Source organism: Leuciscus leuciscus, assembly GCF_965113295.1.
Source record: "Leuciscus leuciscus genome assembly, chromosome: 20".
In the NCBI taxonomy this organism is placed as follows: domain Eukaryota; kingdom Metazoa; phylum Chordata; class Actinopteri; order Cypriniformes; family Leuciscidae; genus Leuciscus; species Leuciscus leuciscus.
This window is the reverse complement of record NC_138744.1, coordinates 32,689,641-32,715,880: the sequence shown is the minus strand read 5'-3', so window position 1 is coordinate 32,715,880 and position 26,240 is coordinate 32,689,641. Positions and strand designations below refer to the sequence as shown.

The 26,240-nt window shown below is 37.7% G+C and overlaps 1 protein-coding gene across 2 annotated transcripts in view; it reads left to right on the top strand.

Annotated features, from left to right (window-relative positions):
- The window catches only part of ascc3 (activating signal cointegrator 1 complex subunit 3), a 238,871-nt gene that overhangs the window by 97,081 nt on the left and 115,550 nt on the right, over positions 1-26,240 (top strand). For both annotated transcript variants that reach the window (XM_082150224.1, XM_082150225.1), the window contains exons 11-13: positions 1,004-1,168; positions 23,301-23,477; positions 23,571-23,642. In XM_082150224.1, coding sequence (XP_082006350.1) covers positions 1,004-1,168; positions 23,301-23,477; positions 23,571-23,642 — 414 coding nt within the window. The remainder of the gene's footprint in view (positions 1-1,003; positions 1,169-23,300; positions 23,478-23,570; positions 23,643-26,240) is intronic.

Genomic DNA, 26,240 nt, shown 5'->3' with positions numbered 1-26,240 from the left:
TTTTGTTATTACCAGTTGTTATTCTTTGATTGTGTAGGGCAGTTTGAGACCTGTAGATTGTTTGAATAAATTTTTTATTTGTGCAGATTTGGTGTTTACCTTATTTACGGTTTTGTTCTTCCATTTACATTGTTCTTGTTGGCCTTTGCTTTCTTGGCAATATGACTAACAACAAAATGCACATAGTCTGTGAAATTTCAAAAGCAGGGGACCACAAAAAAGTAGATGTAACTTCAAGTGGCAATAATCCTAGAGACGGTTTTGTCTGGGACATAAGCTGAACGAAATGTATACACACCATAATTCAGCAAGTATCCATTAACTTCTTCACATTGAGGAGATGTTCAGTGTACAATCAGTCACCTTTAGAAATGGCCTGTTGTGAGAATGATAGCCTTTTCTGTTCATTTGTCTAATGCTGGTGGAAGTACTGATGCAGAGATATTTCTATACCTTGGCCTCTTATTTACTTTTTTAAAAACAAACCACTCGCAATTCTCTAGAGAGATATAAAGGACATTTTTCTTAAGAGTTAGCTGCTCACAGACCCAGTTTCCACCAGTCATTTGTAAAGGTATAGTTAATGCAAAACAGAAAGTCCTCCAAGAGAGAGGAGAAACAGATACTAAAACACACATATATTATCATTAGATGAATGTTAGTCACAGGAAAATGGTCAATCTCATAACTTTCTCACACAATTATTCATGTGCCAGTGGCATCTCATTTACTGGAGTGTGTGCTATAGGGCTTGCACGACTTTTAATAGTCGACTAGTCATCCATAAAATTAATCGTTCAATATTATAGAACAATTGCAACTGAAGTCATGTGATCATGACTTCCTGACAGTTATTCCTGACCTGTTATTTTCCTGTTATCTCTGTTAAGTTGATTTGAAACAATCTGTATTGTAAAAAGTGCTATATATATATGAAGGTGACTTGACTTGACTTGGAAAAAGCCAAGCGTTGAGCCCTGCTAATGAGTGTATTGTGTGTTAGATGTTGGTGACGACTCCGGAGAAGTGGGATGTGGTGACCAGGAAGAGTGTGGGAGACGTGGCTCTGTCTCAGATTGTCCGACTGCTCATCCTGGATGAAGTTCATCTTCTTCACGAGGACAGAGGGCCCGTTCTGGAGAGCCTGGTGGCCCGGACACTGCGGCAGGTAACACACATTTACACATTTACTATATATATATATATATATATAAATATAGCACTCCACGTGGGGTGATTTGAGGAAAAAACAATTACGAGTAAATTATTAAAATATTTGCATCTTTTCATTTTGTTGATATGATACACTACATTCTTATTAGAAAATGTTTTGTATAGAACCTTAAAAGCTTCTTTTAGATACTTTATATATATATATATATATATATATATATATATATATATATATATATATATATATATATATATATATTTAAAAGTATACTAATATTTAACAATATTACAGATTTTACTGTATTTCGATCAAATAAATGCAGCCTTGGAGAGCAGAAGAGATTTCTTTCAAAATCATTTAAAAACTTTTACTGATCCCAGACGTTTGAATGGTTGTGTATATTCATAATAGCTATAAAAAAATAAATTAAAAAAAGTTAGCTAGGAAAAAATTAACTCGACTTGTAACTGTCCAAGGGCAATCCATTTCATTTTCCCACTTTAAAGGTTGTGCAAGTCACTCAAGATAATGACATATGGACACTCACATGAAGAATATTTGAACCATATTTTCCATATAAGTGAAAAATGAATACTGATTCAGTGCTGCTGGAGTTTGACTGAGAGCCAGGCCTGCAAATAAATACAATTGCACAGATTCTTATCTTTGTATTAATATTCCATTTTCGGTGGCTTATTATAGTAAGCCAAGAGCAGTCAGTGTTGCTCTTTGTTTATTGTAAATATTGTACTGTTAATTGATATTCCCTAAATAGTGTGTATGCAAGTTAAATGTAAAGGTCTATGGGGAATGAAATGGGAAAGTTCCATGTCCTCAACATTGGTTATTATAGCAGCATGAAGTTGAGTTTGGACTTTAATAGCTCCAGAAGTGTGTGTGTGTGTGTGTGTGTGTGTGTGTGTGTGTGTGTGTGTGTGTGTTTGTGCGTGCGTGCACAAGGAGCAAGTCAAAAAATGTGGTTTGCATAAGGTCACATTATGTCCAATCAAGTTTGACACCCCTATATTAAAAGCTCATGCAGGCAAAAAGCCACTTGAAAAGTTTTTAGTTTTTTTTTACAGTAAGAGAATAGTAGCATTGTCTTTTCCAGTGATTCCAGTGACTAGTGATTTATAATTAATTACCTGATATAATATCAAATAATATCCCAGTAGTTTGTTAGTTCACCCATTCCTAGGTAATTTCCTCCTCCAGTGGATGCATGTGTGTGTGTGTGTGTGTGTGTCTGTGTGTGTGATTGATAGGACCCCTCTGATGATGACTGACAGCCGCTCTTACTAGAATCACTCTGGCCATTTGGGATATTAGTGTGATTATGCAAATCCTGACAGCCGGGGAGACGACAGCCCACTTTACGTGGCGTCCCATATCCATGTTCATTCTGACGAGTCGCAGTCAGGTGTCAATCACACGCAGACATTTACAGAAATAAGCTCAAGCAAAGCTCACGTCTACTCTGTGACAAACTACACCGCTAAACTACCACGGTAAAATTGCCCTTCAAGATACTTTCACGGGGCAAAGTGTCAGAAAATGCAGCCTTTTCTTTTACAACACACATTTCTTCGTTAGCCGAGTTTTTCTTTGAGGCCAGGAGCTCAGAGAAGCTTTCAGGAGCACTGAGTGGCGAGTAAGTGAAAGAAAATGACATCAAATGAGACTGCTGTTTACTGTGTCCACGCTCGAGTCGTTTGAAGTGCTAACTGATACCAGTTCAGCGAGGCTATGTGTGCTCTTCTCAAAGCCAAACTGAGCTTATTATCCTTCGAGATCACACCGTGCACTAGATTTTCAATGTCAGATTTAGTTTCTTTGGCTATGCGGAATGCAATCTTTGCACTTAATTTCAATTTTAAAAGCTAAAAGATAACAAGCTATTACTTTGCCGAATGTCATACTGACACATCAAGTACAGTTAGCGGTAGAGATTAGCATATTCAGTTCTTTTGGTGCCCACGGTTTTGCTGCATTAAAGATTTTCTACTTTCAGGTGCTTCTGTACAAGTGAACTAAAATGGAGTAACTTTTTAGTTTCTTGCTCACAAACTAGCTGTCACTTACAGCCCCTAATTTGGAAGTGTTTGTTAATACACACAAATTTCTATTGAACACTCTGAAAATGTGTAAGATTGTCAACTAGAGATCGCACTAACGATTATTTAGAAAATCTATTAGTTGGCAGATTTTTATTATTTTTTTTATCGACAAAACACTATCTCATATCCTTCCCAATGTTGTCCTTCAAACCAATTGAATGCTATGAAAATATCTATGCTATATGCAAAAGAGCTATAAAGCAAAAATACCATTTAAATCCCTACATTAAAAAGAAGATAATAATAAAGAAAAACACAAAAGAATCACTCAACAAACACGGTGAGTAATGTCTTGTCCTGTTATTATCATGCGTCGCGTCTGAATGCGTTGTTGTTTTTGGAGCTCTATCGATTTGATTTATAATTCTTGATTTTTCTCTTTAAACTCGCTTACAACGAACATTTTCTACTTTTCCTCACTGAGAAGCACTACTGCTCAAACCTCATAGTTACAACGCGGACTGTTGAGCAGACGCGTCTCAGGCCTATTAGTGATCCAACGCTGCATACTCTTAAAGGTTACGTCCGTGGATCACGGCTGAACGCGTCTTCTCCACACTCACTTACAAACAAACATTTTATTTATTTTTGGTTCGCCTATCGTGCGTCTACTCTACACCTCTACCACAAAAAAAAAAATACAAAAAAAAATAAACGGATTATATCCAAGACTTCAGTCATAAATTAGTATTAATATTGATAGCATCACTGGTAGCTTCGTTGCTAACTCACTGTCCATCTGTTAAAATGGCGAATATATCAGATGTAAGTAGTCAACCTTTTGGTGCAGGTGAGGACACATTTGAGCTGCACGCACTGCAGTCTGAGCTGGAAGCTGTTGAGAAACAGATCCACGACCTTTTATTGAGACAGGCCGAGCTGAGAGACCGGTGTTTGGCTCTTGAAACATTACGCGCCGATGCACACAAATCAGTGTTTAACGTTACTAACCCGCTGACTCCGACCGCGTCTACTCCGTGCGTTCCTCAGCATCGGTCGCAATCAGCCATGGTCTCGTTCACTCCGGCTCCAACACGCCACCACGAAGCCTGGGTGGTTCCGCAGCGGAAGACGCGAGTCAGGTTTAGACCAAGACTTTCTCCGACCCTCCCGGTTTTCGAGTTATCCACACAAAACCGCTTCTCCCCTCTACGCGAAACAGAACACGATGCTGTGATCATCGGCGATTCCATCGTTCGGCACGTACACGCTACGTTAGGTAAAAGTAAGGTGCACAGTCACTGCTTTCCTGGTGCTCGTGTTTCTGAAATCGCTGCTCGCGTTCCCGAGATCCTGAACGGTGACGAGCGCGTCGGAACTGTGGTCCTGCACGCGGGAGTGAACGACATCAGGCTGCGCCAGACGGAGATTCTGAAGAAAGACTTCAGGAATCTAATCGATACGGTACGCAGCACATCGCCTGAAACAACGATCATTGTGTCAGGACCGCTTCCCACGTACCGATTAGGGCATGAAAAGTTCCGCAGATTATTTGCGCTAAATGAATGGTTAATGTCATGGTGCAATGAGCAGAAACTGCTCTTTGTAAATAATTGGAATCTGTTTTGGGAGCGTCCTAGGCTTTTCCGTGCTGATGGCTTACACCCAAGCAGATTCGGAGCGGATCTTCTGTCAGATAACATCTCCAAAATGTTAAATACCCTTTGACTAGTAACCAAAAGTCCAAATCAAAGTCTCTGCTGCACCAATTTAACTGATATAAATACTAGTGTAGAACTTTGCATAGAAACCGTGTCTATTCCTCGTTTAGTGAGATCAAATAATAAATCTACTGCAGGATCTAGGAAAAATCTAATTGTTATTAAAACAGAAAATGTTGCTATTGGTAAACAAAAACTATTTCTAAAGCTAGGTCTTCTAAACATTAGATCACTCACACCTAAGGCAGTTATTGTAAATGAAATAGTCACAGATAATAGCTTCGATGTACTTTGCCTTACTGAAACCTGGCTTAAACCAAATGATTATTTCGGTATTAATGAGTCTACTCCTCCTGGATACTGTTATAAGCATGAGCCCCGTCTGATTGGTCGTGGCGGAGGTGTTGCAACCATTTATAAAGATATTCTAAATGTTACTCAGAAAACGGGTTTTACGTTTATTTCATTTGAAGTACTTGTACTAAATGTTACGCTCTTAGATGTTAGAAAAACATCCCTATTATCTCTAGCCTTGGCTACCGTATATAGACCGCCAGGGCCTTACGCTGATTTCCTAAAAGAGTTTGCAGTTTTTCTCTCAGACCTATTAGTCAATGTCGATAAAGCATTAATTGTTGGAGATTTTAACATACACGTAGATAATCCAAATGATGCGTTAGGAGCTGCGTTTACAGATTTATTAAATTCATTTGGGGACAAGCAAAACGTCACCGGACCAACACATCGTCTTAATCATACACTCGATTTAATTATATCACATGGAACCGAGTCAACCGATATAGTTATCATTCCACAAAGTGATGATGTTACTGACCACTACATGGTAACTTGCATATTACGTACTGCTGTAATATGTCATGCGGCGTCGCGTTATCAACCAGGCAGAACAATCCTCCCATCCACCATAGATCATTTCTCAAATTGCTTATCTAATCTGTCTCAGCTGCCGCCTGAACCCAAACAAACAGATGAACTAGAAGAACTAACTAGCACTATGAGCACCATTCTCTCTAGAACATTGGATGTGGTTGCACCTATTAAATTAAAAAAGGTCAGAGAGAAAAATAAAGCACCATGGTATAACAATACTACGCATGTTTTAAAGAGAGAAACCCGTATTTTAGAGCGTAAATGGAAACAAACTAATTTAGAGGTCTTTAGAATCGCGTGGAAAGACAGTATGTCACGTTATAAAAAGGCCCTAAAAGCGGCCAGGGCTGAGCACCTCCGCAAACTAATAGAAAACAACCAAAACAATCCAAGGTTTTTATTTAACACCGTGGCTAGACTAACAAATAAACAGACGTCACCCGAACAAAATATCCCGTTACAGTTCAGTAGTAATGATTTCATGAACTTCTTCACTGAGAAAATAGAAAGCATCAGAACCACAATTGTAAACGTTCAATCTTCAATCGCGCCTTATAATTCAGCTTCAATTATCATCCCGCAAGAACAATTACTGTGCTTTACAACTATAGAACAAAAAAGAGTTAAATAAACTTATCACTTCATCTAAAACAACAACATGTTTATTAGATCCTATACCAACTAAACTACTGAAAGAAGTGTTACCTGTAGTAGAAGAGCCTCTCCTCAATATTATTAACTCGTCTTTATCTTTAGGTCATGTTCCAAGAACATTTAAACTGGCAGTTATAAAACCTCTCATTAAGAAACCACAATTAGATCATAATAATCTAGCAAATTATAGACCCATTTCAAATCTTCCATTTATGTCTAAAATATTAGAAAAAGTGGTGTCTGCTCAACTGGGCTCTTTCTTGCAACAAAATTATATCTATGAAAAGTTTCAGTCTGGATTCAGACCGCATCATAGCACTGAAACTGCGCTCGTTAAAATCACAAATGATTTACTTTTAGCTTCTGACCAAGGCTGTATCTCAATACTAGTTTTACTTGATCTTAGTGCTGCGTTCGATACTATAGATCATACATTACTCTTAGATCGACTACAAAATTATACTGGTGTTCAAGGACAAGCACTAAGCTGGTTCAAATCATACCTATCTGACCGCTACCATTTTGTCTATTTAAATGGAGAAAAATCGATCATAACTCCAGTAAACTATGGAGTGCCGCAGGGATCTGTATTAGGCCCTCTGTTATTTTCCATATATATGATGCCACTTGGAAATATTATAAGGAAACATGGAATTAGTTTCCATTGTTATGGTGATGACACTCAAATTTATATTTCATCACGGCCGGATGAAAACGCTAAATTTTCCAAATTGACAGAGTGTGTTAAAGATATAAAAGATTGGATAACGCGTAATTTTCTTTTATTAAATCCAGACAAGACAGAGGTAATACTTATCGGTTCAAAAAACCGCCCACAAAACCTTGCACAATACAACTTTAACATCATAGGATGTCCTGTTACTTTATCCTCTACAGTAAAAGACCTGGGTGTTATACTCGATTGCAACCTGTCTTTTGAAAATCATATTTCATATGTTACAAAAACAGCCTTTTTCCACCTTAGAAACATTGCTAAGCTACGTAATATGCTATCAGTTTCTGATGCAGAAAAGTTAGTTCATGCATTCATGACCTCGAGACTGGATTACTGTAATGCTTTATTAGCTGGTTGTCCTGCATCCTCAATAAACAAGCTACAGTTAGTCCAAAATGCCGCCGCTAGAGTTCTTACGAGATCAAGAAAATATGATCATATAACACCGATTTTATCATCACTGCATTGGTTACCTATAAAGTTCCGTATTAATTACAAGGTATTGCTACTGACTTATAAAGCCCTAAACGGCTTAGCTCCAGTCTATTTAACGGATCTTCTATCACCCTATAATCCATCGCGCTCTTTAAGATCACTAAATTCAAGGCTTTTGGTCATACCTAGGATATCCAGAACCACCAAAGGAGGGAGAGCATTTTCACATTTGGCTCCAAAACTCTGGAATAGTCTTCCTGATACTGTTCGTTGCTCAGACTCGCTCTCCCAGTTTAAAACTAGATTAAAGTCGCATCTCTTCAGCCAGGCATTCATATAATCCTACAGATCAAACTACAATCCGGCCTCTAGCTCATAAATGCCAGAGGAGAACTGGCCCCCGACTGAGCCTGGGTTCTCCCAAGGTTTTTTTTTCTCCATTAGGTCACCTGATGGAGTTTTAGGACACCATTAGGTCACTTGATGGAGTTTTTCGGTTCCTTGCCACTGTTGCCTTTGGCTTGCTCAGTTGGGGATATTTTGGGGATATTTAATCTAATTTTATCAATCAATAAATTCCTCTTGAAACAAACTTTGTTGTATTATTTTAATTTAATACTGTGAAGCTGCTTTGATACAATCTGTATTGTGAAAGCGCTATACAAATAAACTTGACTTGACTTGACTTGACAAACTCGATAAGAGGAATGTTCTGCAGGAACACACACATTCACTCTCCTGTTACTGTCAATTATTTATCCTGTAAATGTAAGAAACGTCTTACTTCATATTCAATTACACGCTGTTATCCCTTTACAGTTACCTCTCTCATAAAATACTTGACTTACATGTTGACTTTTAAACCTAAATCAAACATCCAACAACAGATATTTCACATTTTTGCACCCTCACTAATGCGTACCTGTGTGACGCGCAAGTGAGTGTCAGCGCCAGTGTTGCCAACTTAGCGACTTTTCAGACCCGTTTAGCGAATTTTTTTTCTGAGAAGCGACTAGTGACAAATCTAGCCACTTTATGGACAAACCTCAGTAACCTCCAAATGTTGCCAGTACTGTCCTGCGAGCGCGAGGTCTTGCTTTCTCCCCGCCGTCACTCTCTCCAGCTGCGTCTACCCTGTTCAGTGAACGTTCATCTGTGGAGCGCACGGCTGCTGACATGAATGAGTAGTTGTTTCTACGGACTTATCACTTATCTGCTTCTCTTTTGTTTTATATTTAAAGAGTTTAGTTTGACCATTTTAATTTTCTTTCTTCTCTTGTGATTATTACTTGTAATACTCACTATCACAGAGCTTTAGTTCATCCGGTTCGAACTCTCTCAATTCAGATCATTTTCCGCATAGGCCTATAAAAATGTTTTGTCATTCACTATATCATAGCTACTCGTTCTATTGTCTGACAAAAAATATATAGGAAATAAAGCTTTATTTGACATTCGGCTATATTATATTATATTAAATACACAGTATGTGAGCATTAATTTAGAGAGAAAACACATTGCGCAAGCAGAACGCAAGTACGACTCTGATGACGTCATGAATATGCTAATTGACGTATGACGTCATCTAGCGACATTTAGAGACTTTTAGGGAAGACGTTAGCTACTTTCCTTTGAAAATAGTTGGCAACACTGGTCAGCGCTCATTCAGTCTGAAGTTTAACGCAGACTGTCAGGACGAGCCTTCATGCAAAATGGAAATACTCGTGTGAACACTTACAGATAAGAATATAACCGTAAAATAAGTTTTGCGCTGAAGAAACATATCACACGTTAAACTGAACACGCATCTGTCAAAGCGCCTGTCAGGGCAAGCCATGTTAAACATTACGCTCATGCATTCGCTTGAAGCTTATAATATAGTATTCTCATGTTTGGGCAGCTTGGATCACACACTGTAATTGTAATTTGATGCTACTGGTGGAAGTTCTCCATGTACGGTGGGCAGACACGACTAATCGATAATGATTTTCGTTGTCGAGGATTTTCATTATCGACTATTATCTCTGCACTAAAACCCACCCATAAAACACCTCGCTGAACAACGTCACACAAACCCATCATTTCACCAACAAATGAATGTTTTATCGGAAAACTAATCAGAAAGAAATCACTGGAAAGAAGCAAGATTGCAAAACAAACATGATAAAAGCAGCCGTTTGTTGGCATTTTTGTTTTTTAGGCCTACCTAAAAATGTAAAACCCAAGCATCGATGTTTTACCACTGTTTTAGACTAATAAGTGATATATTGACCATAATACATGTATTTATGTCAAGACTGCACATTAGTCACACAGAAATAAAGTGGTATTTACTGTTATTTCACAAAAGAAAGAGGACATTCGTACTTATTCAGGCGCGTCTGTTTCTGTTTATTTGTAGTCATAGGACAGTATGTATGTACTACATTTAGAAAGAACAATCATTTCTATAGAATTTCCACCAAAATACGACCTGAGGAGCTTTAGCACTCTCTCTCTCCCAGTACAGTTATATTTTCGGTCAGAGAAATAGAGGAAGCTTTCGAAAAAAACTGTCTTGTTTTATTTGATGACATATGCAGAGCTAAATATGGATATCAGACAGTCCGGTAAAAAGAGACGAGACGTACTGACAGATAAAATTAATTCATGATTGTGATAGATATGATCTGTTTGATTTATACAGGCGGTCGTATTTACCACGTTTACTATGGTAATGGTTTGGACGCATAGTCTTTTGCATCACATATAAATATTTCTGCTTCGTACGGTGATTAGAATCCACATCGGATCACAAAAAGTTACAAGAAGTTATTGTAGCCCTACTGTACACACGCACACACACACACACACAGACTTCTGGCGATTCCTGGTCAGACTAACTTATTCCAAATCACTCCACAACGAACAGATCCTGTTGATGACAAAATGTGGCGAATGTAAAACGAAGCATACTTACTAACTACTTAACCAAAAGTTTCTCGCAGCACTACTTTAAACCTGTGCACTGCGGAAAGTTGCATAAAGCCAGTCTGAAAGGAACTGGTGATTTCCTCCAGCTCTTAACGTTTGTATGTGTTTCATGTTTTCCAGCTTTCCTGTAGCTCAAACAGTAGAGTGTTGGTGCTTTCAACACAAAGGTCATGGGTTCGATTCACAGGGAAATCAAGAACTGATAAGAATGTAAAATGTGTTATGCAATGTAAGTCGAAATGCAATGTAAGTCGCTTTGGATAAAAGCATCTGCCAAATGCATAAATGTAAATGTTTTATGCATCAGACGGTCAGTGGAAAGATAGTCTGTGGGCGTGACGTCTAAAAGCCTAACAATCAATAGAAAAAAATCAGCTTGATTCCTGCTGTTGAAGATGACCTGTGTGTTTTGTCAGCTGTTCAGTCACACTGTTAATCGTGTCACCGTGAAGCTAATGAAGATGTTGCTGCTGTAGTTAGACAGACTTACATCAACTACAGCATAAAAAATCAATCTGGCATGAAAGCTGTCAAGTAGATTCACTGTCATTATAGTACAACAAACTGTCAAGTAGATTCACTGTCATTATAATACAACAAACTGTCAGGTAGATTGACTATGTGTGAGCATATGTGCGTATGTGCACGCGAGTGTGAGTGAGTGTGTGAGTGAGTGAGCTACTGAGCGAGTGAGTGAGTGAGGTAGTGAGTGATTGAGTGTGCGAGAGTGTCAGACGAGAGTGTCAGAGTGTGAGTGAGCGAGTGCGAGCGAGTGAGTGAGCGAGCGAGCGAGCGAGTGAGCGAGAGTGTCAGAGTGCGAGTGTTCGAGGGAGTGAGTGATTGAGTGATTGAGTGTGCGAGAGTGTCAGAGTGTGAGTGAGCGAGTGAGTGAGGTAGTGAGTGAGTGAGTGAGGGAGTGAGGGAGTGAGGGAGTGAGGGAGTGAGGGAGTGAGGGAGTGAGGGAGTGAGGGAGTGAGCGAGCGAGCGGACGGAGTGTGCAAGTGTTTCCCAACCCTATTTGTGGAGGAACACCAACAATACACTTTTTCAAACTCCTACTAATTGAACACCTGATTCAACTCAGCTCATACTGTAAGTAAAGACTCCAGGACCTGAAATGTGTCAGATAAAAGGGATATCCATAATGTGTACTGTTGGTGTGCCTCCAGGAACAGGGTTTTGACCATAGACTGAATAAAGTCTATGATATACAGGCCTATTTCCTACACATATTTTTGAGGACATGTCAACAATTAAAACGAATACTTCCAATATAGCCTGGGTTAGTAAATGTTACGCTATTTGTGAAATGCAGGCGTAACATTTTACGACAATGTTTCAGATTGTTTTATACAACTGATTCTGGAGTGTAGGATAGTTTTAAAAATAATTATTTTAAATAAATCAATAAATAAAATTATATTAGAATTTGACTCACCGGAAAAAATCGAGCCAGACTTCTTGGATGGTCTGTTAGTACAATTAACCGCACAGCAAGACATATTATTTGATAATTGTATGAAATAATCCCGAAAAAGCACAAACACAGCAGAGATGGCAAGTTCAGCGGCTGGGATTAGCTGAATTGACGTGACGCTAACAGACAAACGGCTAGTAGTGACATCAGCGGCAATCCACCTGTCACTCAAGTGGCCACGCCCTTAATTATGCAGAACTTTAAGGCTTAATATAATTGAAACGGATGAGTTATAAAAAAATTCACCCCCATCACTGTACCAGGCTGTAAACATTTTACATTTTTTTGCTGTAAAGTTGGTCATTTTAACATGGGGGTTTATGGGATTGACTCTCTTTTACAGCCTTTCTCTAGCGACCAGTCAACGAATTGCAGTTTATGCCACTTCCGTGTTGGATTCACGAGAGAGACTGGAAGGTTGCCGCTTGGTTTAGACACTTAAAGCTAATTCACATTGCACCAACATACACCGACCAACAGCGACAATCACCAGATTACAGTAGGCCATTTCTCAGCTATTCCACGGTCCGTCAAGTGGCGATTCAGTGTCTGTCAGTGCTGTGTGAATTCGACTTTTTAATGCACCCCAGTATAAAGAAAGAAAAAAATAATCACTCTAAAGCAGTTAGGAAATTAGAGAACAAGCCCTCATTTTAGTGCACATGGTGTCCTCTGTCAACACTGTTTGCTGCTCATCATCATCATCCTAAATCATCACCCATCCTTGCTGTTGCATAAAACTGAGTTTAAAGGAGCTCTGAAGTCTGGATTTCATGAAACCTGATGGTCATGGCCCATTTTCTCCAAGGTCACTGCATCCATCATCCAGTATTTTCAGTATTCAGGCACGCCATGTCTTAGAAAACGGCAACCGTCCTTCTCTTACATAAAGGTGGTGATAAGGCTGACCCTAACTGCTTTAGGCCTCTTCCCACATTATCTATATACAAAGTGAAGGAGAAACATGTTCAAAGGATGACTATTCCTGATGTCCAGAGAATATCCATGGTAACTAAGTCTTTTCATTGACTTATTGACTTGTCTTATAAAGATATGTTATATAAACCTTTTTCAGTCACCAGCGGTGTTCCCCTGGGCTCAGTATTAAGCCCTCTCCTCTTTGGCCACCTACAAACTGCAAAGTTTTGAGTGACTATAGCAACATTTTAGTTAAAGCTGCAGTCCGTAAATTTTGCTGTTCTAGCAGTTAATAAACATAAATGAACAGCATGTGTCTTGCAGAAGAACATTGTAGCTGGAGCTTTCTGTCTATGACGAGTCACACAGGTACTCGGCTACTCCAGTACCAGTCTAAAATAATCAGAATACAAACACTTATAATAGGTGTACTGTTATGAAAACAGTAGTGATAAAAACACCATTTGGAAAATTGATTCATGATGTACTCGCTTATTATAAACATTTTGTAAATTTTGAACTCAAAAAAGTTACGGACTGCAGCTTTAAGAAGAAACATGGATTCTAACAGTTTAACCTAGTTGCAGTGTGTGTGTGTGGCCTTAAGAAAAAAAAGGGTATTTTAAATAGGGCTGTCAAAAATAATGTATTTTTTTCTGCAATTAATATTTCCTTTTTAACGCTTTGATTATTTAAAAAAAAAAATGTATAGTAAGTTTACATGACAACAATATGCTTAAAACGTAGAAGTTTTTCCTTCGAGTTTTCCTCGTACAGACGACACCATTGTCAAAACGATCCCCATTCACTAAAAACGCTGTATTCTGCTGCCAGGCCATACATACGGTATATAGAACACACAATATATTAAAAGCACAGATAAATGTGACATTTATTATAATTGATTTATGTGAACATTATTTTAAGTGAACTTAAATTAAAAGTTATTATAATATTTGTATGCCTATTAACTGTAAAAAATGTCTTTCAATTATACTGTAGTGTTGTGTGGATGTAATTACTCATTTTATCCTCAGAAATTGAGATAAAGATGCTATTGAGATAAAAAAAAAAAAGATGACATTAAAAAAGAGATTAGTTTGGAGATTCAATTTAAAAATATGTATTACTATATATGTGTATATATATATATATATATATATGTATATATGTGTGTGTGTATATATATATAGTATTTATTTTAAAGTATATATATATTTTTGTTTGTCATATGAAATAGTGAGGTGGACAATAGTGTCTTTTGTTTACAGAAAAACAGTAGTAGTAATGGCACAAAATCAAAGGATTTCTCCCCACAACACAGCAGAAATGTTTTACCCGTGTCTCTTATTTTAATTAGGGTATGTGCGCAGTAGTTGAGCCAAAAGTCAACACAATTTGAAGGTATTCCTGTCTTTAGGAGACTTTGAATTATTGATCTCTGCACAGTAAGCAAGACTGTGGCCTGTGGAAGTAGCGAAATGAGGGGCATCATTAATAAAAGATGCTGGAGGAGAAGGGAAACACTGTTTCTTGCCTTATTTTCCCGTCAGGAGGAAAAACAAAAACAAGGTTGATATATTATGGTTGTTGAATCTTTTAGCAACTGTACTGTAATTCATGTTTTTGCCATTTTTGTTCAGACATTGTCAAATGCTAAGCTTTCCTTACATCAAAAACTTTTAGAGGATTGTGTTGCTTATTTTAGCTGGGCTGTCAGTCTAAAGATAGCGCACTCACACACCCTTGGGAACCAGAATTGATTATGGGATGGTTAAATTATGATTTCATATCTCTCCTCACAGGCAAGTACGGCCATACTTGAGCTGAGTTAAATGTGAAGGGTCTATCCTAGCTCTCTTTATTGACTGTATTTATGGATGAGGATTGTTGTATTAGATTCATAAAAAAGCATAACATAGAAGCTTTATAAGAGAGCTTGTGTGTGTCGAGGCGGTTTTGCTTCAGGATTGTTTGTAACACTTTACAATAAGGTTAAATAATGAACTTCAGTTCTACTGTATTTATTCATCTTTGTTAATGTTTTTTTTTTTTTTACATTTACTAATACATTATTAAAATCAAAGGTTGTATTTGTTAACATTAGTTAATGCACTGTGAACTAACATGAACAAACAATGAACAGCTGTATTTTTATTAACTAACGTTAACCAAGATTCAGAAATACAGTAACAAATGTTGCTCATTGTTAGTTCATGTCAGTTAATACATCAACTAATGTTAACAAATGAACCGTATTGTAAAGTGTTACCGGATTGTTTATTAGACCCAAGTGGTGACCCAACACAGTATTTATTTATTTTTTATTGTTCAAAAGTAAAAAAAAAAAAATTAAATTAAAAAAGCCGTTAAAATCAATAATTGAAATGGCAGCTTAGGCCCAACAATATGCAATTTGGTGAGGTTTTTTTTAAATGTCATTGAAATTTAGTTGGTTTGATGCTTTGGCAGCGGTTTTAAAACATTTTTTTTTTACCATATATAACATCACAAATATCTCTAAATACACATACTATAGTACAGTACAGTCAACTGCATTTGTGGCATATTGTTGATTACTAGGGATGAGCCTGAGGCCTAGATCGGAATTTCGGAAAGGCAAGGAAAGTGAATAACGCATTCTATGGTGCCCCTAAAGGGACATGGTTCGGCTTTGCTGCGGTTGTCGGTTAGATTACATTACATCAGATTTCACTGATCACCTGAAGATCGTAAGGAGAGATGACTGACGGGACGATGTTGGACGATTTGCTGCACGACAGATATTTTCTCATCTAATATGTTTGGTCAGTACCGTCGCTTCATATACACAGAGTACGTGTGATCGTGAATTTGAAAGTGAAAGTAAAAAGCGAGCGAATTCAGATTTTGGCTTCAGGCACATCCCTAGTAATCAACATTATGCCATTACGATGTTGACTGTACTGTACTATAGTACGTGTATATATAGATGTTTGTGATGTTATATTTGGTGAAAAAACATAAATATAAATTTGTGTATTGTTCATTTAATGTGTATTTAAATGATTGGTTTTATAGGCATTTAACAATTTTTCTTTTGAACAATAAAAAATTAAAAGTGAAAGTAAAAAGCAAGTGCACATTGAAAGGTGACTTCAGAACCCCACATATTGATAGTGGCTTCCTGATGCCCACACAGTATATATATATATATATATATATATATAGAGAGAGAGAGAGAGAGACAGAAATTGAGGCAGTACCGTAAGGCACTATACAGTGAGTGGAAGTATATTGGGCCAATTTTTGGGCCAAAAAGAAGAAATATGAAGAGTTTTATTTCATAAAAGCACTTACGCTAGTTCTAATAATAAAATCAATACCTATTATTCGAGTTTTTGTCATTTCAACTGTCATTTTAGGGCTTTAGCTGTTACATTGTCATGTCAAAAAAAGTTACACAGAACTTTATGCTGGAAAGGGAAGTAAACTATTTTATTTATTTATTTTTTTTACAATAAAATCTGTTTATGTATTGTTTATGGCTCCATTCAGTTCTATTGTAAGTTCCTCACTGTAACCCAGTTTCTTTTTTCTTTTTTTTAAGATATAAACAATTTTAGCATCTTTAATATTAAATTAACATTATTTTCTGTGGTAATCAACATTAATCTATGAGGGCCCTTTAAGTAAGCCATTCACCAGCAGTGTAGAATTTACACACTTTTAACCTCGTTAACAAAATACATGGGAAATAACAGCTAATTATTTTTGCTATCCTAATTAAAGGCACGATTATACGTTTATTATGGTTAGCATTTTATGTCCATTTAGCATTCTCATTTTTAACGTGCTATCAGAAAAGACTTGCAACACATTTTTTGGATGACAGCCACCAGTTGAGAACCTCTGAATACATGCATAAGAAAATACATGGCAGAGAATATAATTTAGGAACTTTTTGACCCAAATTCAGCCATCATGTTTTGGGATGTGCTGGAAGCCTTTCAGAATCAATGATCCTATCTCCGGCTCTCGGCTTGCACGCATCTGTACACAGTGTTTATATGCTGTTACTTTCCTCTCCTCAATCACGCTCTTCTTCTGTGAGGGCAGCGAGACGGATCTCCTCAGCTCATCATCACTGTTACCTCACACACATAAAAGTGCTCTCTGCCATGCCGTTTATTAAAGAAAGAGCCTGTCTTTAAAAGTGGACCCACTGTAAAAGTGTCACATCGTCCTCAGAGGACAAACACTGAGATGATCGAGTTCTGAAAGCTTTTACTTGATACTTTACAACCTCTTGAAATGGTGTGTTTTTCTGCACATCTATCCATCCATCCATCCGTCCGTCCGTCCGTCCGTCTGTGTGTGTGTGTGTATGTATATATATATATCCGCCTGTCTTTCTATCCGTCTGTGGTTTACATACAGTCTCTTCACTGAATCTCTAACAGGTTAAAGCAATCATTCACCAAAAAATGGAAAATTCAGTCATAATTTACTCCCCCTCATGTCAAAATCAGCGTATTGATTTCTGAAGGATCATGCGACTCTGAAGACTGGAGTAATAATGCTGAAAATTCAGCTTTGATCTCAGGATTTAAAAAAAAAAGTATTCAATAGAAAAGTTATTTGAAAATGTAATAACATAAGTGACCATAAGATACTTTTTTTTTAATCTTAATTTTCCAAACTTTTGACTGGTAGTCTAGGTGTATAATTTGTAAATAAATTGTATTTATTTATGTAGTTTAATAATATTTTGGACTGTTTTTTGGAATCTTGCCACTAGTATTATTGCGCACGACTCTGGAGAACCACATTCAATTGACACACTGTGTGTTTTACCCCGTCACCAATCACTTGCAAATCATTTATAGAAGCTCTTTTAGCCAGCGAGGTCCAGGTGGAATAATTACTGGTCTTTCTCTTTTTTTTCAAAAGGTTTTTAAAAGCTGAGATCTCAAAAAAAAAAAAAAAGAGTAAATTTTCAGTGTTTCATAATGCCTCAAATGTCACCTGAAGCACGAGAGACACCCATTGGCGAGCTGCAGGCAGGCCTACTGTCATGTGCCAGTTTGTGCCAGACACTATGAAGTGAACCCGTGTTCAGACTATAAAGAAGGTATCAGTAAACCAGCACAACTGATGGCCATCCAAGATCGAGTTGTCCTCGGGTGACCACACACAAGGGTGAGACCTTCTGCCTGCCACGGGCCAGCATCATTATAAGCTCCTTCCCAGAAATGTGCTAACATCCAACAACTGTAGATGTAACTCAGTGTCTCTGAGCTCCAGAGAAGAGCAAGAGTTTATTATCTTCTCAGTTGTGTTTTCTAAGGCAAGCATCAATGTTATCACTGCTCATAGTTAGTGATTTGAACAAACAAACTAAGTTCACTATCACTGAGTTTTAACGTTCCTCGTCGTTTGTATTGTATCTTTCTGCTGCAGAGTTAAAAACCCAGTAAAAATAATAAATTGAGTCTAAACTTCAAAATAGTTAAGTCACCCTGTGGAATATAAAGTTGCAATTGTGAGCCATAAAGTCACAATTACTAGAATTAAAGGCACAGCAATGAGAAATAAAGAGTAACACTTTATTTTAAGGTGACGTAGTTACATGTTACTATATAAGTAACATTATAATTACTATATAAGTACTGTTACTATATGTACTTACTGTAGTAATAACAGTAAATTATGCATAATTACAAGTAACTAACCATAAACCAAACCCTAACAGTAACTCTATTGTAAGTGCATGTAGTTAATTAATATTACTCAGTTCTTTTTAAGTACAATTTAACTATAATAAAGACAACATTGATTGCAAAATTTAAAGTCACAATTGGTATAAAGTCACATTTATGAGAAATAAAGTTAAAAGTCAAATTTTTACTCTGAGTAATGCAAATATACTCTATAATTAAAAAGTTTGGGGTTGCTCACAAAGGCTGCATTTATTTGATCAAAAATTGTAATATTGTGAAAATTATTACAATTTAAAATGACATATTTTGTATTTTAATATATTTAAAAATGTAATGTATTCCTGTGGTCAAAGCTGAATTTTCAGCATGCTCAAGAAGTATTTCTGATTATTATCAATGTTGAAAACAGTTGTGCTGATTAATATTTTTGTGAAAACTATGACACGTTCATGTTACTTGGGATCAATTTAATCCACCCCCCCATCCCCCAAAACGTACTACCCCAAACTTATACAAACTGTAGTTGTATTATTTATGGACCTAAGATCTATTACTGTGTTTTTATTTTTTTAGAGCATCATGTAAATACCATGTAAAATCCATGCGGTACCAAGCCGTGTGTCAAAACCACTGTCTAACGATCACTGTTCAATCTCAGTATTTTACTGCAAGGGAAAGCTTGACTCAAAATAGTGTGACAGTATTCGTTTTTCCATGTGAGTCGTTTCATAATGCTGTGTGTTTGAAATAAGTGCTCAGTGCTTTTGCCTCAGTTCAGCTTTAGTTGATCCCTAACATAACAGTAGAATATGTGTATGACACGAGCGATCAGCTGCAGTTCAGCAGCTCTAGCGGAGGTGACCTGAGCTCTCAATGAGCCCGAGAAGGATTTTCATCATTCTTTGTAGCCACAAATGGGGTCTAGCGGTGTGATATCGATAGATTACCTGGACAGACAGCTACTGCATCATATTAAAGGCCTTACCAATCTTCCCTGTCAGCCGCAGATATCTCGGTCTCAGACGCTCTGACTGTCATTAGTTTCGAGTTGTTTATTTTTCAAAACTTCACAATAGCACATCTGGCAGTGTGAGACGGTGGTGATACTTGTCAAAAGTAGTATTACCGTGACGGCTGTCAGATACTCTCATCTGCACTTCATTATATAATTGAAGTGTTGGTTATAAACGAGAACATATTTTACCTGTAAAATTAGCTTCGTTCTGAAACCTGGAACCAGCTGCCGCAGCAATTTTTGCCGTCATAGCCATAACAGTGTTATTTATTTATTTTTAGCATCATTAATATACTATTGTAGATTTTACTTATATTTTGAATAGTTTGAATTGGCAACATTCTAACATCAAATTATTTTTTTACTCAATTATCTTGACTACCTTGAGGAGGTTCTGTTTTTTTTTTTTTTTTTTTTTTAAACGAAGCCCTTTTACGAAGTCTTGATTTTGCTTTTGCGGGGTTGAAGAATATGTTTTCATGCTTGTAGCGTAAATGCCTCTGGGTAAATGTGAATTAGCTCAAGAATATAGGGAATTTTGGCAATATTAATATTTATGACTCATGGTCATAATTCATAAGTCGCATGTACATTTATTTTATCAATTATCGAGATTACCTTGTTCTGTACTGTCTGATCATTACAGTTAAGAAGTGGGTATCTCTTTTCAAACTCCAAGAAAGTTTTATCTTCTGGCCGCAAATATCAAACTTTCTGAGTTTATGAATTAAAACTACTCAAGGTAGTCAATATCGAGCTTGTAGCTTAGATCTTTTACAATTTCATTGACTTTATAAGGTGGGTTTTCAAACACAGAGACAATTAAAAGTATACATGGGTTTATTAATAAAAATGGCGCACACTAGAGATTATATAAACTACAAACATAAACGTACGTAAAAATGCAAACCAACAAATAAACATTTAACCGAACAAAAACATAAACATAGCGTGATCAGAATGAAAATGAAATGAAAGAAAGAAAGATATAGAGGGAAGATAGAGGGTAACTTAAATCACAGACCTAAGACCTAGACACCTGGAACAGCTTTTATAGGAATCAATATACTTGCGAGTGCTCTTTCTGGTCAGGCTAGAGAGGGGGGGGGCGCGCGTGCGCGTGTCCGGCTGGTTTGTGTCTAGCTTCGTCTTCTGGGTCGTTTCGCAAGATGATGTAAAGGCTCACTTGAATTTAATGTTACCGGAAAATAAGGTTCATCTCCCGGGATGGGAGAGGTTTACAGTCTTTGTTGCAAAGGACGCAGCTACGACTCGAACATGTGCTCGCTCGATGGAGAAGGCCAGGGCCTCCTCCAGATGTTCCTTTGGAGAAGCGCTGCGCCGAGGAAGAGGGTCCAGAGAAGTTGGATGAGTTGAGTTGGAAGAGATGAGAGGGCGAGTTACTGAAGGTCTGGACTTTTATCAGTGTCTAATGTGCCGTCCCCTCCTTCGTGTAGGACGAATCAGCTGTCGAGATTTTTCGAGCGGGAAGATTCCTTTGTCCGGTTAGACACGCCCACTCGAATGAGTCATGATTGACTTTAACTTGAGAGGATTTTCTCCAGACATATGAACTTATAAAACAATGCGCATCACTGAATTCTGCTATCGGAATTCAACTCCGCCAGCTGGAGAGGATTACAGAGATATCAAGAATAGAATATAGGCTTTGTAGCCATGCAAAGATACATTATTATGCATTTGTATAGGCACTAGCAGTCCTATTAATGTTACAAATAGGACATATGCTTTCCTATGGTTTACACACACCTCTTAACACACAAATATATATATTTAGTACAGTTAAGAGTGACTTTATGGGTAAAAGTCCTTTTCTGTAGGGGGTTTCAGTCCAGAGTGTGTTTGTGTGTGTGTGTGTTGGAATGTTGCGACCCTGTTATCTCATGCATAGGGCTGGATAGCTCTGTGGTCAAATTTTATGACCTGCCAATGAGCTCGGGTTACGGAATGCGATTCTACTGGGAGAACATTCTTCAAAAATACATTTCAGATCCAAACACTCGAAGATCATAACTATATGATCAAAACAACATTAATCACACATGCATACAGGAAGTTCAGATACAAGCCTGAGTTACATACTTAAAAGGATGTTGGTGTGTGTGTGTGTGTGTGTGTGTGTATGTGTGTGTGGAATGTCACGAGTCTGTGAAAAGTCACAGGGAGTCCATGTTGAAATGGGGGTTTTAGAGGGGATTCTAAGAAAACAGGGTTTCCTTATGTGACTCAAATGTCCCTCGGGGGAGCCACAAAGATGCAATTTTGACCGTTCAAGCAGACTTGGAGACGCCATGAACACTCGTTGTCTGTTTGGAGATCAGGATTTACTAATTTGAACAGCATGTGACCGCATGTCATAGTCATTGTCGTTACATGCTTGATTGTTCAAAAAACGCATTATTTTTCACATATTTTACATTATTACAAAGCCTCTCTCCCCAGTGTGGTTGAATGTGTCGTTTTCGATGAAGCCCCTCCTTCCGAAATACAAAAGGTGTTGTGATTGGTTTTCTGGCCCAGTGTGTTGAAATTGGCAGCGATAAGCTCAGGAAATGTCCCGCCCCTTCATAACCGCAAACTCTACTCAGATGTAAATATTAACGATTGCGTAAATTTCAAACCATTTCGAGACGATTCAGACCCTGACAACGTTAACAAACAAGAGGATTGTGCTGAACGAATTTCAAGCACAGACTTTGCAACTACAGATTTCACAGGACGGTTTAGAGTGGTATGTTTTTTTTTTTTTTTTTTTTAATAGATACGATGTTGTCCACCATTTAATCATATTTGTCAGAAAATTATCGAAATAAAAACCGTAATCGATGACAAAATTATGTTTAATTTTCCTAAGGGGCGATGAACAGTCGTACAAAAGCGAGAGGTACAAAAGCTACAGTAAACACTATATCAATACTGTAATGTTAGTTAGCGGGCTAGCGGAGGCAAAGCTTTACATCACAGCTATCGAAGCAACTACATAAAGCTAGCAGAGGCAAAGCTTTACATCATAGCTATCAAAGCAACTACATAAAGCTTATAATTGGAACCGTTAATAGAAAACACAACTACAAATAATAAGACATACTTATAAGTTGTGATCCACTTACGCAGCCTCACGGTGTGGTCACAATAACGAAATGTGTGTGAAATTGTGTGAGCAAAAAGGTCCGTTGTCAATAGTGTGTGAATCACAGCTCACACAGAGGTCACTCTCTAATCAAGCAGCTTTCTGCTGGTCACTGCGGTGAAAACTCATGGGAAATCTGCATTGGGAAATCTTTCACCCTATACAATTCCATATCATGTAGATTCCTATCGAAATTTGTGGATTTTTTCAGTGCAAATTCGCCCAACAACGGTGAATGTGAGTGTGCCTTTAGAAGCCAGCTGCTTACTGTATGTGCCGACACCTGGTTTGTGATCTGGAATGATCACAGCTGTTTGGTACTGTACTCTAGGAGACCCTTCAGAAAGAAAACCCTCTATAGAGCGCTCTCAAAACCTTGTATTCATCTTTCTCTAGGTGGAGTCGACCCAGAGTATGATTCGCATACTTGGTCTCTCTGCAACTCTGCCAAATTACTTGGATGTGGCGTCTTTCCTGCATGTGAACCCTTTCATTGGATTGTTCTACTTTGACAGTCGTTTCCGTCCTGTTCCACTTGGCCAGAGCTTTGTTGGCATCAAGACTACAAATAAGGTACCCAGCAGCCAAGAAATCTCATGCTATGCCAAATACAATGGCATTTTGAATCATATTTCAGTCTCTCTAATTGTTATGTTCTCATCACAGATTCAGCAGCTGCATGACATGGAGGAGGTGTGTTATGAAAAAGTCCTTGAGCAGATCAGAGCAGGTCACCAGGTAATGTTGAAGTTTTTTTTTTCTTCTTCTTCTTTAGTCATTGAGCAGAATGTTTTATATATACGACACTCATTCCAGTTTCAGTATAACCCTGATTTAGAGATAACTTTGTAACATCTAGCTCCATATATACATATGCCTTCATTCCTGGCAAATATCCTCAAAGAGAAAACTAAACTAAAACATGCCTCCAAACAAAACATTTCTGTGAACTAAAAATGAACAAGACTAAAACTACTCCTAAACCCTGTTCACACCGCCAGCGACAAAGCAACATGATCCCATTCATTTCAATGGAGAGCTGGTGATTTCCAGTGACCTTTTTAACCTTATGCAAATGAAGAGCGGCTTTTGCGAACGACAACCAATAGGAGCGAAGCGCATGTGATCCGATTTTAGCGGTCAGCAACTTCCCTATAATTTATGACATGTCTGTGTGTACATACTGTATGCCGGCACCCGGCCTGCCGACTCCGAGCCTGAATGGTTACGTGAACCTAGATAAACCGGTGCTTGCACTTTCACCACAGATAACTAGCTGAGATAACAAAGAGCACTTACTACTTTCTTGTTCATCTTTAAAGCCCTCCTGTTGTGAAAATCAAGCTTTTAATGTTGTTTATATGTCTATGTGGTGTTTTTAATATGCTTTAAGACAAACCATGTGTAAATTCATAAGTCGACATCATTGCTGAGTATTTTCTCCTTAAAACTGCAGTGAACCAAAGACAGTCTCAAAAACACAGTTTGAAATCGTTGGTGTTTCTGACGTCACAAACTACCTTGTAACCAATCAGATCAACGTGTGATCGTCAACGAGTGGATCTCAGAGCTGAGTGAGTGAGTGGAGGCGGGGCTCATTTGCATATTCATAGAACCACGTATACTAATTTTTTAAGGCATGAATAATTTTTTTTCCAAAGGAAAATACGTTTAAATATGTCATTTTGGTGACCAAAGATGAGTTTTAAGGGATACAATTATTGACTACAGGGGGACTTTAATATTAAAGCAACACTATGTAATATTTCAACCTTCATAATATATTTCCAAGATCCTTGTGATGGTACATCGACTTACAATAGGTTGAATGACACGTCTGCCATAGCCTGACAGGGTCTGTATCGCTTTTACTGGCACTATGTAACTTCGGGGTTCGGGTAGTAACCAGAGCACAAAAAGAACTACAAAATTCGACTGCTTTACGGCATACGTCACTTCCCCCACCACTTCGTCAAATTTGGACGTGAGAGGCCAACTAGCGTTTGTTTTCGGCTTTCGTGCGTATGTTTTTGTCATGGGGGTTGTTTACACCTGGCCACTTCATGCATTTGCTCAGATCGGATAGCTATCCAATCGTGAAAAGTCCAGGTTTAAATGCCCTCCGAAACGCATTTGAGACGGATTTGAATCCGATCCCTCAAACCACTTCAGGAGGAGATCTGAGACGCATTCCAGACGAAACTGGACAAGTGTAAATGCATATGGTTGTTGAAACCACATATGTAAATTGTACTCCTCCCAAAAATGCTAAAAAATAAAATAAAATAAAAAAAAGGGTGAGAGCATGTTATAGGCTATATATTATATCCAGATATGACGACGCTACTGGAACACGCATCACCGCAGATGAGCAACTGCATCAAGCCAACATGCAAACTATCGCAAATCAAAGTGAAAGTAAGTCGCAGACGCTTAACACACAATCTTCATCATTAAAAGTAAAGAAACGAAATGATCTTACCAGGGCTGTTACTGCTCTCTCTTATTGCTGTCTTTGATTTAGAAATTTTTGCTGATGATCTATAAAATGCAGCTCATATCTGTTGCTTTCGGTGACGTGCACTCCATTAAATCTGCATATAGCGCGAGAATTGAAGATCGAATTTAAATCCGTTTCGCAAAAATACATTTATGTGACCAGGTGTAAATGGAATCGTTTTGATAAATCAGACAGCTATGCCTCACGAATTAGTTTGCCAGCTGAACTCAGGTGTTGTGAGGTGTATTTATCACGTAGTCCTGAGGGATATATCAGACGACGCTGTTGACGTTGATTCCTGCGATTATCATGAGAACAGCTTTCAATATCTCACATAATTATCATAAATAAGCCTAACGTAGAGGTTGTAAATAGTGTAAACGAGCACAATTTGCAAACTATTATGATAAATTGCAATAATCATGTCTAATGACATCATAACGGCCAATGTTATGAAATAATGCGACGTACATTTAACTTAATTGATGTTATCTGGCATTTTGTAATGTTTACATTCCAATAAAAACAACACAAATTAAATTATACAGTAGGCCTAGACTATAGACTATTTACTTGTGATTTAGCTGCAATCATGTAAAAACGTTATAATATAATATATTTACGACAGTGCAAGTATTCCACAGCGACTCTAGGGGTCGCTGTTTGACAAAAACACAATTTCTACTTAGTGTGGCTTTAAGCAATTTACATAGTAAATCCATTCATATTTAGTATTTTCCCTCCAAAATTTTGTTTTTAGTGGCATGAAAACTGATTTGTAGTTACGTTGATAACGTTTCCTTATTTAACTGAAACTGAATGAGCTTTTTTGTAAG